The sequence below is a fragment of the Hippocampus zosterae genome, chromosome 13 (genome assembly GCF_025434085.1).
Source record: "Hippocampus zosterae strain Florida chromosome 13, ASM2543408v3, whole genome shotgun sequence".
Lineage (NCBI taxonomy): Eukaryota > Metazoa > Chordata > Actinopteri > Syngnathiformes > Syngnathidae > Hippocampus > Hippocampus zosterae.
Genome location: NC_067463.1, coordinates 10817988 through 10834425, shown reverse-complemented (window position 1 = coordinate 10834425; position 16438 = coordinate 10817988). Strand labels below are relative to the sequence as shown.

The following is a 16438-nucleotide window of genomic DNA, read 5'->3' as shown; positions in this document are numbered from 1 at the left end:
TGCGCAACAAATTCGATTGTCTAAAAAGAGCTCTGTCAACTAGCCCACAAAAGTACACGCTGTGAACATTCATCAGTAGCCCGCCATGAAGATTCATGTTTTATTGATTATCCAGAGATGAAATATTGAGCTAAGTGGCATTGGTGCACCTTCAACATCAGATTCAACCCTTTCCCGCTCGCCCAACTTCCACAGAGTGACGAGCACCCCGTGGAAAGACGAACTTTACAAACGGTCTCCAGAGCAGCAGAGCGAAAATGTGAATCATTTAACAGCTTGATAATGTGCTGTCATTGTTCACTGCCTGTATGGAAGCACTTATTTATAAGGCACGCGAGCAAGAGATTTTAAATGTTTAACATAAACGTTGAAATTTGAAAAATTGAACAGTCATACAAGGTCTTTGTGTTTGGCGGTGCATCATTGTCAAATACGTGTGGTGCCCTTTCAATGCCCGTTTTCATTACGCAATCAAAGGCACCCCGTGGAATTCAAGTTGGAGTGATTTTCCCCACTTGAGTATGATAATATCCATTATCCAAAGATCTGTTCGTACGGAGGAGACATGCATTCCAGGTGGATGGAGGTCTACAAGCGCCCACTTCACAGATGTGTGATCTCCCTCGCCAACTTTACATGATCTGGTTTGCTTTCAGTTGCACGAATGTACTTTGCGTGCCTCAAGCTGCCGCAAACCACAAGCAAATCGTTTTCTTCCGCCATGTCAAGGACGACCAGCACCTCTCTTGCATGCCGCTTTTAAAGGGAGTGACAAGAGTCGCTTCGATTGGAGGCGAATGAAGTTGGCTGTGTTCACACCCACAACGGCCTTTCTTTGAATGCGTCATGCTGTGCCTGCTTGCAGGGGGCTGTAGAAATACCAAGACTTCATACAGCCGCCGCGCCAGACTACAGCCATTTGTGTTTAACTCTTTCATGCAGCCTCCAACCTGATAACGTACGCTGTCCGCTGTCCCTGAAAAAGTGAACATTTTTTATCCAGTATCCACTAAGTGTACTACCACTGCTAGTGCGTTCAACTGAATTGCGTTACTTACACGTCAAATTGTAAAGCGGTACTCAAAGTACGGCGTACTGCATCTTTACAAAGTGACAACTACTGGCCCGGGTGACGATTGTTAAACAGGGATCATTTTGACAACGCTGTCGTCAATACATGACATTTCAAAGACTAAAAGACATGAGGTTATTGTGTCCAATCAGATTGTTGTAGTGTCAATCCTGAATCTCTCACATCATATGAGATACAGTTACATAGCATCCATGGATTTGTAAAATGGTGTGCAGAATTTAAGAGCCTCACGGCCATTCTTTTGTTCGATTATTGCGACGAGTTATCAACTTCACTGAGTGGTCTAACAATGTTTATTATCGGGTGTTCATTTTTTTTCATCACGTATGAAGTGCACGACATCACAATGGAAGCTGTTCCTGGTGTTTTTGGTTTTGTAATGTCACAAAATAAATTCTTAGGTCGTATTATTTTTATGAGGTGCGGCCTTATGTAATGTTGTGGCCAGCGAGCGCATGAGCACCTATGAATAAAACGGTGACCTCATTTCCCAGGCATAGGTCACACATGTTGAAACTTTCATGAGATTGACTCTTGCACATGGTGCGTGCATATGCTTCGTATGAATGAGGTGTTGGCTGCCTTCTCTCTTGGATTCAGCCTGCGACTCAGTCAAGCATGCGTTAGTACGTCGACGACAGCACGCTCCCTCCCGGGAATAAATCTGCTGCACACAAGGAGGCCAAGCTTTCGCTTCAAACCCTTTCAATATGGCCACATTGTTGTGCACCTATACTTCTCCATGTCCCTATTCGCCATCCTTCACTGCTTCTTCCCTATCTCAGCCTCTCTGTAGTGACACTTCTCAAGCGCTTGTAGAGTCCAGTGCCACAGCCAAAACGACAGCAGGCACACTCCCTCCATCCCATCATTCCCCCCCCCAATGTTGCTTACACTCGGTCGGTGCCATAGCTCCTGTAGTCCACTGCAGCGGAGACGGCCACTATGACAGCAGGCACGCCATATCCTGCCAGGTAGAAGTACTTGGTCCGGGAGTGTTCGCTCTCAAACACCTCCACCAGCATGATATATAGCTGCACTCCTTCCAAGAACATCCAGGTGAAGGCTGCCAAGAAGAAGAAATGAAGCAGGGCCGCAAATACTGCGCAGGCAATCTGGTGAGGTAAAAAAAAAAAAAAAAAGAAGAAGAAGAGGGTGTAAATAAATACATGAAGACGATCACAACACTTATAATATTCAAACCGATGGCTGCAGTCTTTTCGAAAGTTGAAAAAGAAGGCAAAGCAACGTTGGCTGCGACTCAGATTCCTAAAGCACTCGTTTATCATCTTCAAATAAGGGAGGAACTGCGAGGGCTTGGAAACTAGGTTGCCAACAGTGGAATTGACAGGAGGGTTGACTGTAGGCTAAATAGAAAAACACCGCACTCCCAATCATCACATATCATGACAATTACAGACAACGGAATCACTTGAAGGGAGCACTAATAATGCAGCCGTTGCTCAACGTCAAAACGTCCCCAAAGAAGACCGGCGAGAAAATATAAGTGACAAGCTGGCGCCACATCCGCTGATTTCCACTTGATGATGAGACAAGCGCACCGCTCAAAAGGGGTCTGGCAGGAAGAGAGGAAAACTTATTTTTATAGAGACTAAAGAAGATTAGAGCAAACACTTTTTTGGATAGTTCAGCAATAAAAAGGCATGAAAGGCATCAATAACTTTGGCTACTCCATACCAAATAGTATACATTGAGATGACAATGAAACTAAACTACACTAAACTGAGGCTCAGAGGGGATCGAGCCTTTTCTGTTGCTGGTCCCTCTCTCTGGAATGACCTCCCACTGAACATTCGGCAAGCCTCCTCGCTGCCCATCTTTAAAGCCCTCCTCAAAACTCACTTGTATTCTTTGCCGTTCGACTCAGCATGACTTAGATTTGTTCTTGATTTTACTGCTTGGTGCTTTCTACCGCCTTTATTACCGATTCGTCTTACTGTTTATTGTGTATGTTAAATCGCTCCATGTACAGCACTTTGTATGCAGCGATGGCTGTATGAAAGTGCTCTATAAATACTGTTGACTTGACTTGAAAACATTGATGTAAGGCTTTCACTATTATTATTCCGACTCAACGACAAAATTGCAAAAGTTAAGCATGAAATTATCATCGCCTATCTAACTATCATCCTATGACCGCATATTTTCTGCACAGCTTATCCTCATGAGGGTCATGGGTGAGCTGCAGCATAGACCTCAACTGACATGGCACCCTTCTTCTTTCTTCTGTCTTCTTTCTACGTACATTCTTGCTGCTGGAGGCTGTAAATTTCCCCAGTGTGGGACAAATAAAGGATATCTTATCTTATCGCCGACCAACATTATACGATGCTCACATCTATTTTCCAGCAATAGGAGTACAGCAGGAAAGCTTGAAGGCACTTAAGGAAATGATAACAACAATGATCATCGACATGCCATAGACAAAACTATACAATAATACTGACAATTGGTTGCAGTAAGTACGTACATACAGTATCATTTAAAATAAATAACCTCAGGTAAAAGTCAATTATGGAATTCAATTGCCAGGAAAGAAAAACTGCAATTGAACAGAATGCATTCAAAATGCAATGAGACTTGATATAATGCATAAAAATAAATGTAAGTATCACAATCCATTATATTTCCACCATTATGAGCAAAGCACCAATGCTGTCCAAAAATGGTGCCTTCCTCGAGTCAAAACCATAAAGCACTCAATTCTGAACGTACATTTAGGAAATATTCCAACTCAGTTTGGGCTAAACTACCGGTATGTTTGAATCAGATGAATGAATTGAAATCCTGTCACGTAACTAATGAAAATAATATTACAGCGTGATCCGCACCACAAAATTTTCACAAAGAATTTACACAAGTCAGGGCTCATTAAGACATAAGCAGGAGTCCAAAAATTGACTTTTACTTCTGAAGTGGAATTCTTATCTTGAACAACAAAACACCAATAATGGCACTCATCTCTACCAAGGCATGGCGAAATGTTGACACGGATTGTCACAAATGCGTTTTCATTACATTGTGGTCACCAGCACATCCTGAGAAATGATGAAGACGTGAAATAAGGAAAATACATTTAAAGAGCATTGAAAGTACGACTATCTGGTGTGTGTGTGTGTGTGTGTGTGTGCGCATATATATATATATATATATATATATATATATATATATATATATATATATGACAAAAAGAGCACAAAATGAAAAGAGAAACATCCACCCTAAATCTGCATTTAGAAGTGAGGCAACAGGGCGAGAAGGAAAGAGTGGTGCTTAAGAAAAGAGGCAGTAGGAAGAATGATCCGTGCGATTTGGGCCATCATTTCCATGGTGATCTAAAGAGTCGTCGAATGAAACGGCTCAAAGTGTGACTTTTTATAATGAAAGCGCTTGCAGAGGGGGACAATTACCAAATGTCTGACAGACAATGAGTTTAGGGAGCCAGGGAGTCGCTCATTTCCATTTCTAACGACGGCACGTTTTAGCGTTACACACACAAAGATACACACAGGTATTAAAAAAAAAAAAAAACGAGTGTGCTGCTTATGCGGAGTCATTTGGTTTTCCTGATGGATTTACTGGCTTAACCGGCTACAAACTAAGTGACGCTCAAGATGTTAATGGAGGTCACGAATAGCCACCGGTAATTAACGGGTGAGTGGTCTGCGCACGCACAGCAGCTAGCAAGCACAGAAAGACACATGAGCACCTTCCACGCAGCCACAAAGAAGCACACAACTCCAAAAGACAATGTCTAAACACATTGTTCTCCTCTCCTCCATTGACAATTAGAAGCGCTTCCAAATTGACGCTCGGTGAGATGCTCAGCTACGCTCTGCGGAGGCGATGAATGATGCTGCCAGACGGCACACCAGACAGGCGGTCCATCAATAAAAGTTTCTAAAGCAAAAAAAAAATTATAATAATTACATTACCTACACAGAGCTGGAGCAAAACGTTTGACGATTGGGTGACCTTGCTTGGAGGAATTAATTAAGCTTTTGTGCAAATGCCTTCTTTGAGTCACAATGTCCATATGACATTTGGGCCACAAATTCTGCGAATACCAAAATTATTTATTTGACTCTTTTTTTTTTTTTAAATCATGACCGGTGTGTGACGGAACTTTGCGTGGGGGGCTAGTTAGACTCAAATTTTAACATGGACGCAGGCTGGCGGATTTGTTAGAAGGATAGCTGTGCAGCCATGGGAGTGGTTACAACTGACTTCAACGTCAATCAAACAGTCTTTTTTTTTTTTTAATCCCTTTACACTTGGAAACCGCCGCGCACCCACCGATCCTTCATGTTCCCACCCTCCCCGTTGCTGTGCTGCCCAGTGGGGATGATTTAACAAATATAATACAATGATTAATAAGGTTTGCTGCTCACATATTCCTGAACGTAACACATCATAGATGCTGTCTCCCCTGCGCTGGTGTTAGCGGGCATAAGCTTTAGATGGACTTTCAGCCACCAACTCGTCACTCTGCCAGGAGCATCTTCCAGACACTTCTGGTTTGCCAATTGGCAAACACTGAGTGCCGATGTTTTTTTATCTACTTATTTATTAATTTTTATATTTTTTTACAAAGAAAATAATCATTGATCATTTCTGCACTGAGGATTGAGAGGAAGAGATTTCATCTGTGCTTCATGTCATACGTAAGCATATTTGACAATAAAGATGACCTTAACCTTGATAAAAGGCAAATGATTAGTTTTTTCCTTTGGCTATGTTAAGAATGCGGCTCAAGCCGATCACATTCTTATCCCGATACCATGTAATGGGAACATTTGATTTCATTTTATCATTGCTATTTTTTGTTTTTATTTTTGGAGCTACGTGACTGATGGCATATGAAGAACAAAAATGGACTTATTTTTGTTTCGCGCCTACGCCTGCACAGAATATATACAACAATTGATCCGCTGTTGTAAAATGGGTAAACATGAGCCAAATTTATTAAGTAGATTCAGTTCATGAGTCAGCAAGCAGGTTGAAAATGTAAAATCAATTGTTGCTCTGCAGCGGTAGGGAGAAACAAAAGATATATAATTAGAGTTTGAGAAAACAGACTAAACGGGCTGGGTTTGACATGCCAAATTAACCTACAATCTAATTGCCAGCCTGCAAATCATAATGAATGATTGTTTTCAACCAGAAATTATTGGAATCGTGTCAGCCTGGTCAATTGAGATTAGCAAAGGGTCTGGCCAGCCTTGGCTTTCCTTAATCAGATGAAAGCACTGCATCAGTGAGCGTGATGAATATAAGCAAGACCGTGAAAAGGCTCTACTTCACACTGACACAGTGATAAAACTGCTCAACATGATCTTGTATTATTGGATAAGAACCCAGATTCTCAGGTTTAATATGAAGATTAAAAAGACAGACGTGCTACGGTGTAGGCATCATTTACATATTCCATATTTATTTCTTTTACATCCCAAACATACTTGATTTACACCATAAAACGGCAGTGGCGAAATGTGCCTGCTTAGTGTCTGTGTTTTGAATGTGTCTGTATGGAGTAGCTTGTTAAATGTAGGTTGAACTGAAATTTGTGTATTGACATCCTTGGCAGAACCAAATGGATTTTGGGATTAAAAAAAAACATCAAATACTGTATATTCATATTAACCTGAGGGTGAATGACTCATGGAAGAAAGTGAAGCGGGACTGAAGTAGCACATTATTAGAGGCAAAGCAAATACATATGCATGTGCACGGAGTCCAAAATTCAATGTCCACAGAACGGCGGGAATGAAGAGCCTACAGCCCTTTTTTTTTGTCCCCCAAAATACCATACTGTGGTTCTTATAAAACAAAAGCTTCTCATAAGAAAATGGTTTCGCACCCGTTCTTTGAAAAAGAGGTCTTCTGCATTCTGTATAAGCCAAAAATTCAATTCCAAAGTTACTTCTGCTACTGATTTTTTTTTCACGCCAAGCAATTTAAAAAAATGTTCTGTTATACGGGTTTCACTACATAGCCTTGAAAAGGAGATTTTTTTTAATGTTAGTTTTGCAGGCAATTATCCTGTGAAAAAAAATGAGGAGCTGGTGGGTCGGGAATAAAATGAAACCTGTTTTACTCAGGTTTTGATTTTAATTTGAGCTGCCTCAGCCATTTTGAGCCACACACATTGCTCCTGCAAATGACGACTGCAGCTCATTTGCAATGACTGAAGCTTTGGAACCACAAGGTGGCCCTTTATGGAGAAAATGGCAAATGGAAATTAGCAGTTGGAGAATTAACCCCTGTTGAGATGCCCTTGAGCAAAGCACTGACCCTGTTCGCCAGCTCGAACGGTACATGGCTTGAGCACGCCCTTTTAACTCTAACAGCTCTCCTTTCATGCCTGCATGTATGCGATCTGGTTTTCTGCGTGGTATGTAACACAAATCTAGAGCAGAGTGAGGTCAACTTCCCCTTGAGGAATTATAATGAGTTAAACAAATGGAAATGCTTGGTCATTGATGACTGCAATGTGTCCCTGTGGGAATCACGTTAATGATGCTGCAAATAATGATAACATAAAAGTTGCTCAAGAAAAAAAAAGAGTCAGCTCAAATTCAAGTGTCATTTGAATGACACAACATCAAAAATACAGAAAGTGTCAATCTTTGGCCAATGACTGTTACAAACACGTACCAAAGATAACGTAGGGCAGTGCAAAACTATCTGATGACCAAAAAAAAAAGAGACATTCCATTGGTTAAGTACTAAATCCCCAAGCCCAACCCTTGATGGATTAATTAAGATATTAAGTATTTTGAAAGTATTAGCAGTACTTTCAGCAATGCCAGCATTGGTCTTCTCTGTAAAAAAAAAAAAAATGATGCCTGGTCCAACCATATTGCACTTTTTTTTTTTTTTTTACTTACCGGCTGGTCTGCTCTGTTGATTCCTACCAGGAAGAGCGACTCAGCAATGAAGAGGCTGATGCAAAGGTTCTTATGGATGGTGTTGCGGTCGCTCTGCAGTCCGCGGAAAAAGCAGAAGGTGAAGATGCAGATGAGCAGGCAGACCAGAGACAGCAGGATGCCAACCCAGGTGATTACATCCAGGAGCAGATCGTGGATGCTGTCTGCTTTCTGTGAACAAAGCAAGAGCAAATCACATTGACTGTCTAGTTTACCAGAATATGAAACAAACAGGAACATGAAATGACCCCCCCCCCCCCCCCCCCCCCCCCGGCGTGAATGATGGCGGTCTGGCTGTGTGTCATTGAGCGTTCAGAGTTAGGGCGTTCCAGAGTGCTGCACAGGTGTTGCAGCTCGATCTATCAGCGTCCCGTAAGCTGGCACGCTGAACTGTGTTGAAGACGGCAGCGGCGTGATCGATACGCCGCTCAAAGCCTCATGCGGCATTCACATACAGCCGCCAAGTAAGCGAGCCCTGACAATGACCTCTCTTTGGAAAAAACAAAACCCAAAAACTACTCGTCCTCTGGCTGAGAGGGCATTCGTCCATATGCACAACAGCTGATTTTTAATAGAGCAAAAGACAAGATAAAACGAGCGCAATAAAGGTTTCACCCATGATACGCTTGTTTACACTGTGGGAAATAAATATGAAAATAAAGTGATGGAAATGGATACACACGGATTTATGAGCTGTTACCTCAGATAACTCGATGAAGACCCCTGGGTTGTTCTGAATTTACATTGATGCAAGGTTTTCACAAAACCTAAGCCACGTATTAATATAGTTGCCTATCTAACAGTGCACAGCATTTATAACCTAAATTTGTACCATAAAATTACATGAATTAATTCCCAACATTCTGAGCATCACATAAGCAGTTGGTATTGGTTCTTTAACCAATCGGATTCGTCGTCACTCAGATTGTTTGGTTCGAGCAAGTCAAGTTTGATTAGCAAAACACATTTGTAGCTACTATGCACAAAAATACATTAAACATTCAGTATTTCTCGATTATAATATATAGAATTTCACTTATTTGTTTTTTTAATGTTTGATTGATTGAAGTGTGCACTGTGTGATGTTATATAGCTTTATTTTTTTTGCATAGTTTTGATGGTTGTGACATATAAGTGGTGATATGCTACTCTCTACTATATGTCAATGGTGTTTGATACAAAAAAAAACTCACAGGCATCCCTGATTATTGACAATTTAAATAGTAAAGTTTGATATTATGATCAAGATCTCCTAATCGAGATCATCAAATCACTTGTAAAACTTTCCAAAATACTAAGTGCTGGAGTCGAGAGAGTACTAAATCCATTGCCAGATGCTGTGGTCCCATTCTCTTCATGTACTCTCGCGCACCCACCTCCTTCCCTTTTAAAATGTGTTACTGCAGCTTTGCTTGCAAATCGAACGGTGTCATGATGCTTTCCAGAACCACGCTGGCCATTCCCAGCCCAAGTCACAGCTTACCTTGACCTCCACATGGGCCATGAGCACAGCAAAGCTGGTGAGGTGAGTGCAGGAGCAGCTGGTGTGGGTACGATTGGTGGCCAGTAGACGACAGTCCTGCGTGGACCAGAATCCTGTCATGGTGCGCTTGGAGTAGCTCCAGAAGGAACAGTTGGGATTGAAGTTCTCTTCGGAATGCTGGGGAAGCAGAATCAGAGAGGAGTAGATTTAAAGATGGGATCAAAAGCAGGAGGCAGGAATGGAGAAGAAGATGACAGAAGAATGCAATTGTGTGAGAAAACATTTGGAGTGCGTGGTAAAACAAACAGGACGCGGTGAAATGATTAGAGGCGGTCAAAGAGACAAGAGTGCCACAAACAGAAGGGACAGAATACGCGGCAACAAATGTCATGTCAAGAGGCGACGGCAAAGGCTGTGCTTGTTGTGTGTGAGATTGTGAGCGAAGGAGCTGCTGGTGGTGGTGTGAAAACGGAGAAATCTGCATGTTACTTACCAAATGAGCACCAACCGGAAAACACAGCACGTTGTTTTACGGTCGACAAATTGGATAGGTACAGTATTTAAAAACGGTCAATTGTAATTTGATTGGGAATAAAATCATCCAGGAGTGCTAATTTATTCCACTCCTTTTCAGATGTGAGGTTTCAAACCTTTGGCAACAGTCGGCATTCAAATCAGCCATCCTATGCTCGACATCATAACCAGCGCCGGCTGCACCAAAGGCCGTGGCATGTACCACTACATTACCAGAGCATATAGTGTAGGACAATAATCCCTGAAATTACAACAGCCATCAAAAAAAGAAAGCCCTGTAATGGTCAGATTTTTAAAAAATATGTTTTTTTTAACCCCCATCTTTTATCAGATCACTAAAAAGTTGAATGGTCAGTAAAAATGTATCCGGCTGGGCAGCCTCACATTTATGTAGTACTGTACATATACATCAGCCACATTCCAATAATAAGGTCATCTCTGATGAAACTATTAACAACCTGTTTAAAAAGTTCGAGAACAGCCGACATGAGAGGACCACACAATTTAGCCCAATTGCTTCTCTGGGACTACAATGACTTTTTATGGCCCATTAGGGTATATAAAAGCCACACATGATAAAAGGAATGATGACTTAAAGTACTAATGTGTTTTGGAGAGTCTTTAATCACAAATAAGGCCCCGGACCCTCGTAATTATAATTTACTTGTTATGTGTTGTGTTGGGATTTGCTAGTTTAAAGAAAAAGAAATCACTTCCTTATTGACTTTATGGAGAAAAGCATCGGGTCATGTAATTATTAGTCAAGGGACCTTTCAACCACTTAGTCGTCACGATTACTATCATTGGAGTGGTCATTGATACGACCAATCACTCTTACAAATAAATCAATGAGATCATGTTGCTGCACAATTGCGTACACCCAATGCCAGTCGTGAAGACGAGTTGCAGAGGCCTGTGCGCCGCGTCACAGTTCAGTGCCCCGTCGTTCCCGTGTGCCGCGAGCCTTTTTACCCACCTGTAGATGTTTGACCGTGAAGATGACAGGCTCCGACAGGTAAACCTTGTTGCTCTCCTTGTTGATGGATGCCATGATGACGGGGGAGTTGACAATGACCGAATAGTTGGGGTATACGGCCTCGCTGCTCAGTCGGACGCTGGCGTTCTCTGTGGAGAGATAGGGGCCCAAGTTTCTGTAGAGGACAAAGGCCATCCTGATCTCACCTGTTGGAAAAACAACACAGAGGTGAGCGAGATCACCCTGAACAGGGGTTAGCGTGAGAGACCGGTCGCGGTGAGACGTGGGACATTTACCGTTTCTACCGTGCTGTTTGAGAGTGCTGGCTGACAGTTGGATGGAGTTTCCGTGTAGCTCGGACTGAGGGAATGTCAAGTCGCTGAGGCTCCCATCCGTGCTCAGCCGAGCCACTTCCAACTCTGGAAGACATCGACACACACCGACACACCCTCCAATCAAGCCATTGCGCAGCATGTTACATCGGGTTTGTTTTGTAGCCTCTTGTGCAAACCGTGTTTTCTCACTAAGTGCTTCGCAGACGTTGCTCCTCAAGCAATTCTCACTCAAGACCGCACACAGCTAAAAATACCCGCCACTCATTAAAGTCATGGAAATTATACTTTCCAAAACGACACTGTCAAAAGTGTCTGCAGGTAGATGATCCTTACATTGTAGAAATCTAATTTTGCCGTCGGAGTTTGTTGGAAAATCCTTGATTAGGGCTGTGTAATGTAACAGATAAAGATTCTAATTAACAACTAATTATACCTATCACAATCTTGGGTTTCAGAGCCATTTGATGATTCCGACACTGCATTCAATGGGAAAGCAGCTCACACATCAAATACACTGCACAAGGACATGGATATTAGATGAAACCAGGAGGTGTAGCGGGACGGTTGAGGTCACAGGGCGAGGTCAAGGTCAGGTTTTGAAAGGAGCTGAAAATAAGAGACTTTAGTTCGAGGACTGAGATAAAGGGTTAGTAGGAAATGGAGTGAGATAAGCGGAATACATGGAGATAAGACACGCAGAGGTAAATGCAATGGTCTCTCATTGGTATAATGGTCAAATTCATCTGTGATCATTCGGTTTATATTAAAGCAAAAGTATGTTTTCATTTTACCTTTAACAAAAACCTTCCATCTTAGGGACATTTAAAAGCTGGGCTTTTATACGTATTGTAGCATCACTGATATTGCCACGGCAAGCTACGATTACCTTGAAACATTGTTCAACCAGCCAGGACATCACTTTTTTTTTCTGTACGACTAGTGATGTGATATGTTCACAAATTAGACCTGGATAATAAGCAAAGTGGAGGAAAATTTGTTTGTTTCTGAAGATGAAAAATCTATTTTTTTTACTCCACTGTGACTACTTTAGCTATAAATGTATTTGTTTCTTTTCACATCGAAAAAGGTTTATTGATAGTGTCAGTGGTAGGATCCCTTATTCACATCGCCTCACTTTTTCGACAGTTTGACAGCGACACTAACTTTACCCAAAACCCATGTCAAAAGTTTTTCAAACCATAGTTTGGATACCGCTCCATTAAACAGTTATGTCCAGAGTTTACTTTGCCTTCATTCACCATCAAACCACACAACCAAGTAAATCAATCAGAGAAGAGGTCTTTAATTTCGAGAGAGAGAGAGAGAGAGAGAGAGAGAGAGAGAGAGAGAGAGAGAGAGAGAGAGAAAAAAGGTGAGGGGAGGTAGTCCAGTAGTCAGTGCGTCGACCTCACAGTGCAGAGGTCGTTGGTTCAAGCCCGGCTCTGGCCTTCCTATGTGGAGTTTGCATGTTTTCCCTGGGCCTGCTTGGGTTTTCTCTGGGTACTCCGGTTTCCTGCATGGGTTTTCACTGGGTATTCCGGTTTCCGCCCATATTCCAAAACATGCATGGCAAGCTGATTAAACACTCTAAATTGTCCTTAGGTGTGAGTGTGAGCGTGGATGGTTGTTCATCTCTGTGTTCCCTGTGATTGGCTGGCAACCGGATCAGAGTGTCCCCCGCCTACCGCCTGGGATAGGCTCCAGCACCCCCGGCGACCCTTGTGAGGATAAAGCGGATCGGAAAATGGATGTGCCAGTAGATCACAGGGCCTTTTACTGTTGAGCTGCCTTTTAGTCAAATTTGTCCACTACTCAGTATCTACTTAACATCACCTCGGGAAACATGTCAACCAAAGACAACTTTAGCAGGGAGCCTAACACCTTTGTTTTCTTGCTGGGGCTCAAATAACACGATCCAGGCACAATACACACACACACACACACACACACACACACACACACACACACACACACACACACACACACACATACACGCACATCCATATGCATCTCAGCAGGATTTCAAAACAAGCCTACGCTAATTAAAGCATCCTTGTCATGACAATCCACTTCATAAGAAACACACTTGTTCATTATTGTTATCACACATGTGCATGCTGATGCCGCTGTGTTATCCCTTCAAATCACTCTTTTGCTATTGCCAATAATGAATTCATCTGTCTATTATTGAAGCGTATAGTTACAGAAGCCCATGCTTCTCGGGCTTCTTCGGGATGTGTCATTCAGATTCCTGTTGCACGCATCCGTGAAAGACTCAGATGAGGGGAAAAAGCCGGGATAGAAGGAAGGGGAAGTAGAGGAGCACGATGAAAAGTGCGATCAGGCCAGTCATGAATAAAAAGAAGAGATAATCGCGGCGGATCTGCCCACTGGATTAGCTGGGAGGGAAGATTAACGGCACAAAAAGGAGAAATGAGCACACAACAAGATTATTTCCTGTTTTTAGTTCTTTGGAGATGAGCTATCGAACATTTCGGTGTGTGCTCAGTGGCATGGAGGAAAAGAAAATGACAGTTCGTGGCAATGAAACCTATTTCAACTTGAGTGGGTAAAGTGTAACGTTAGAACCACATTAGGTGAATGGCTGTGATTTCATTGCCTAGTGACGTGAAAGAAAAACTCTGAGAGCATCATGTGACATTCCACCACCGCCATCAGCCTCCAGCAGGCACTCACAGTGTCTTCAGTGCTCGTCATCTCTTGCTTAATTTCCTTTCCTGCTCCTCCTTTTCACTTCTGATGGCGTAGCAAACAAGAACCGAGGCGGGTGGGGGTGAGGGGATACTTGTTGATGTGTCGTGCAAGAGACGTCAAATCTAACCACGCGAGTGAGCAGGAGGACAGGCGTTAAGGAGGGAAAACGAGAATGACACTTGAGGTTGTGGGTGCAAATGAAATGAAGGTGAACACCCAAACTACAAATCACTTCGTTTTGTACCTGTGAAGCCATCGCTGATTCGCAGTAAGGAAAGTCACTTTTAACTCGATGATTCGAAATATAAAAACGACTTTGTACAATGAACTCGGCGACCAGGACCACTTATATTGGATAATGTTTCAAATTGGAAGATAATGTACTTTGATAGATACACAACAGTCATTTGGGAAAATTTGAGAAGCAACTGATTGATAACTGGGGTCGAACAATAATCTTTGATATGATAACCAATAGGACGCAATGATGTAGAAGAGATGAAGCCTTAGCATAACAAAGAAAATTCGCTGTAGAAATGTCACAATGAATCGATGAATCAACACCTCATCCATCCATCCATTTTCTATTCTGCTTCTCCTCACGAGGGTCGCGGGGCGTGCTGGAGCCTTTCCCAGCTGTCTTGGTGCGGTGGATGCGTACACACCCTGAATTGGTTGCCAGCCATTCACAGGGCACACATAGAGAAATAACTATCCGCACTCCCAATCACACCTAGGGAAAATTTTGAGTGTACTAATAACCTGTCATGCATGTTTTTGGAAGGTGGGGGGAAACCGGAGTACCCGGAGAAAACCCACGCAGGCACAGTAAGAACATGCAAACTCCACACAGGGAGGAGGCTGCAGCCGGAATCGAACCCTGCACATCTGCAGAGTGAGGCCGACGTGAAACCAGTTGACCACCGTGGCGCTCCCTTGAGAACTAATCAATTAGCAAATGAATCAACTATTTTATGAATCACGTAATTGTTTCGAGCTATTGCTTAACTTCAAATTGTCCAAATCCTCTGATTTCGTCCTGTAACAGTAATTATTCTCTAATTTCTGCAGTCCTTTGTGAAAAAGCAGACTGATTACCTTTCGTGTTCAATCAAAATAAGACATTTGCAAAACATCTGATTTTACTTTGGAAAACAATGATGGAGCAATTGAATCAGTTTCAAGAAGATTGGCGAGTACAACGGTAATTCCTCTCGTGTGGTACTGCTTAATTGTTTTGTTTTTCTATCACTAAACAATATCAAATAAACTCCAACAATAAACGGTCATTGGCAGAAAATGTTTTTTGCAATACATTTTAATGCAAAGTAAAATATTAACTTCAATGAGTTGGTTTCCAAAAATATCCAGTAATGCTTGCTGCTTTTTAAAATTTGCCATATGATGGAGAAGTTTGGTTTTGCACCAGCAAAGTGGAATGATACACAAGAGAATAGAAAATATATGAATATCTATGCGCATATTTCAAACAGAAGATCAGAATAACAAGCGGCAGCAGTGGAGGGGCAGCCACATTTAGGCGTCCTCTGAATGATCTTCTGAAAACAGTCTGTATAATGTTACACAGCAGAGTGGTGGAAATTTTTGCACCGATCCAGTCAAGGCATCATTTTGCAAGATATCATTCAAAATTGGGTTCTGACTTAAACATACAACACAATTCCCTGGGTTGAACGCTTGCAAGTTCGGCCCAACACTGACAACCAACTCAGCTACCACAAGCAATCGCTGTCATTTTTAATATTAGCTAACCTTTTAAATAAATACGATTCCACCTTAAATATAGAACAATAATCCAAGTGGCGAGAAGCTGAGAAGCACACAATGCTGACGTGACATCTTCTGCTGGATGTGGTGCAGTCTGGACCCAAACCTACATCATTCAGTCCCTTTACGAGGACTACAATTAAAGGCAGGTTCGAAGCATGTTTTCGGCTTTTGGCTCGGCCATGTTTCAGACATTTTCTCTGACGTCGACTGTTCAGAACAATGGTATCAGTGAGGTGCAATGAGGAGAAATGATGGCGGAAGCTCGAGCCAGGGGGGAGAAGGCGGTTTGCGCAACGCTATGATAACTAGATTTGTTTTTGTTTGCCTAGAAATACGCGTGTGTGTGTGTGTTGTGTATGAAAAAAAAACAAGTGTCTTTTGACAAATTCATTCCTTGCTTTGGAAGTCTCAAGGTCATTTTTCTCCTCTGTGTTGTGTTCACTCAGCGCAGGTCTCAGAGGAGTCAAAGCTTCTCAGTGAAGCTCTTCCTCCTGCCTTGTTTTTGACAGTGACACGCCTGCTCGGTGTAAGGCATGCGCATGCATCCAGCAAATTCTGCTC

The 16438-nt window shown here is 42.4% G+C and overlaps 1 protein-coding gene across 18 annotated transcripts in view; it reads right to left on the bottom strand.

Annotated features, from left to right (window-relative positions):
* adgrl3.1 (adhesion G protein-coupled receptor L3.1) overlaps positions 1-16438 on the bottom strand; it is a 164511-nt gene that overhangs the window by 22633 nt on the left and 125440 nt on the right. For all 18 annotated transcript variants that reach the window (XM_052084581.1, XM_052084583.1, XM_052084585.1 and 15 more), the window contains 5 exons: positions 11333-11455; positions 11037-11242; positions 9527-9703; positions 8005-8214; positions 1988-2208 (listed from right to left, as the gene is read on the bottom strand). In XM_052084581.1, coding sequence (XP_051940541.1) covers positions 1988-2208; positions 8005-8214; positions 9527-9703; positions 11037-11242; positions 11333-11455 — 937 coding nt within the window. The remainder of the gene's footprint in view (positions 1-1987; positions 2209-8004; positions 8215-9526; positions 9704-11036; positions 11243-11332; positions 11456-16438) is intronic.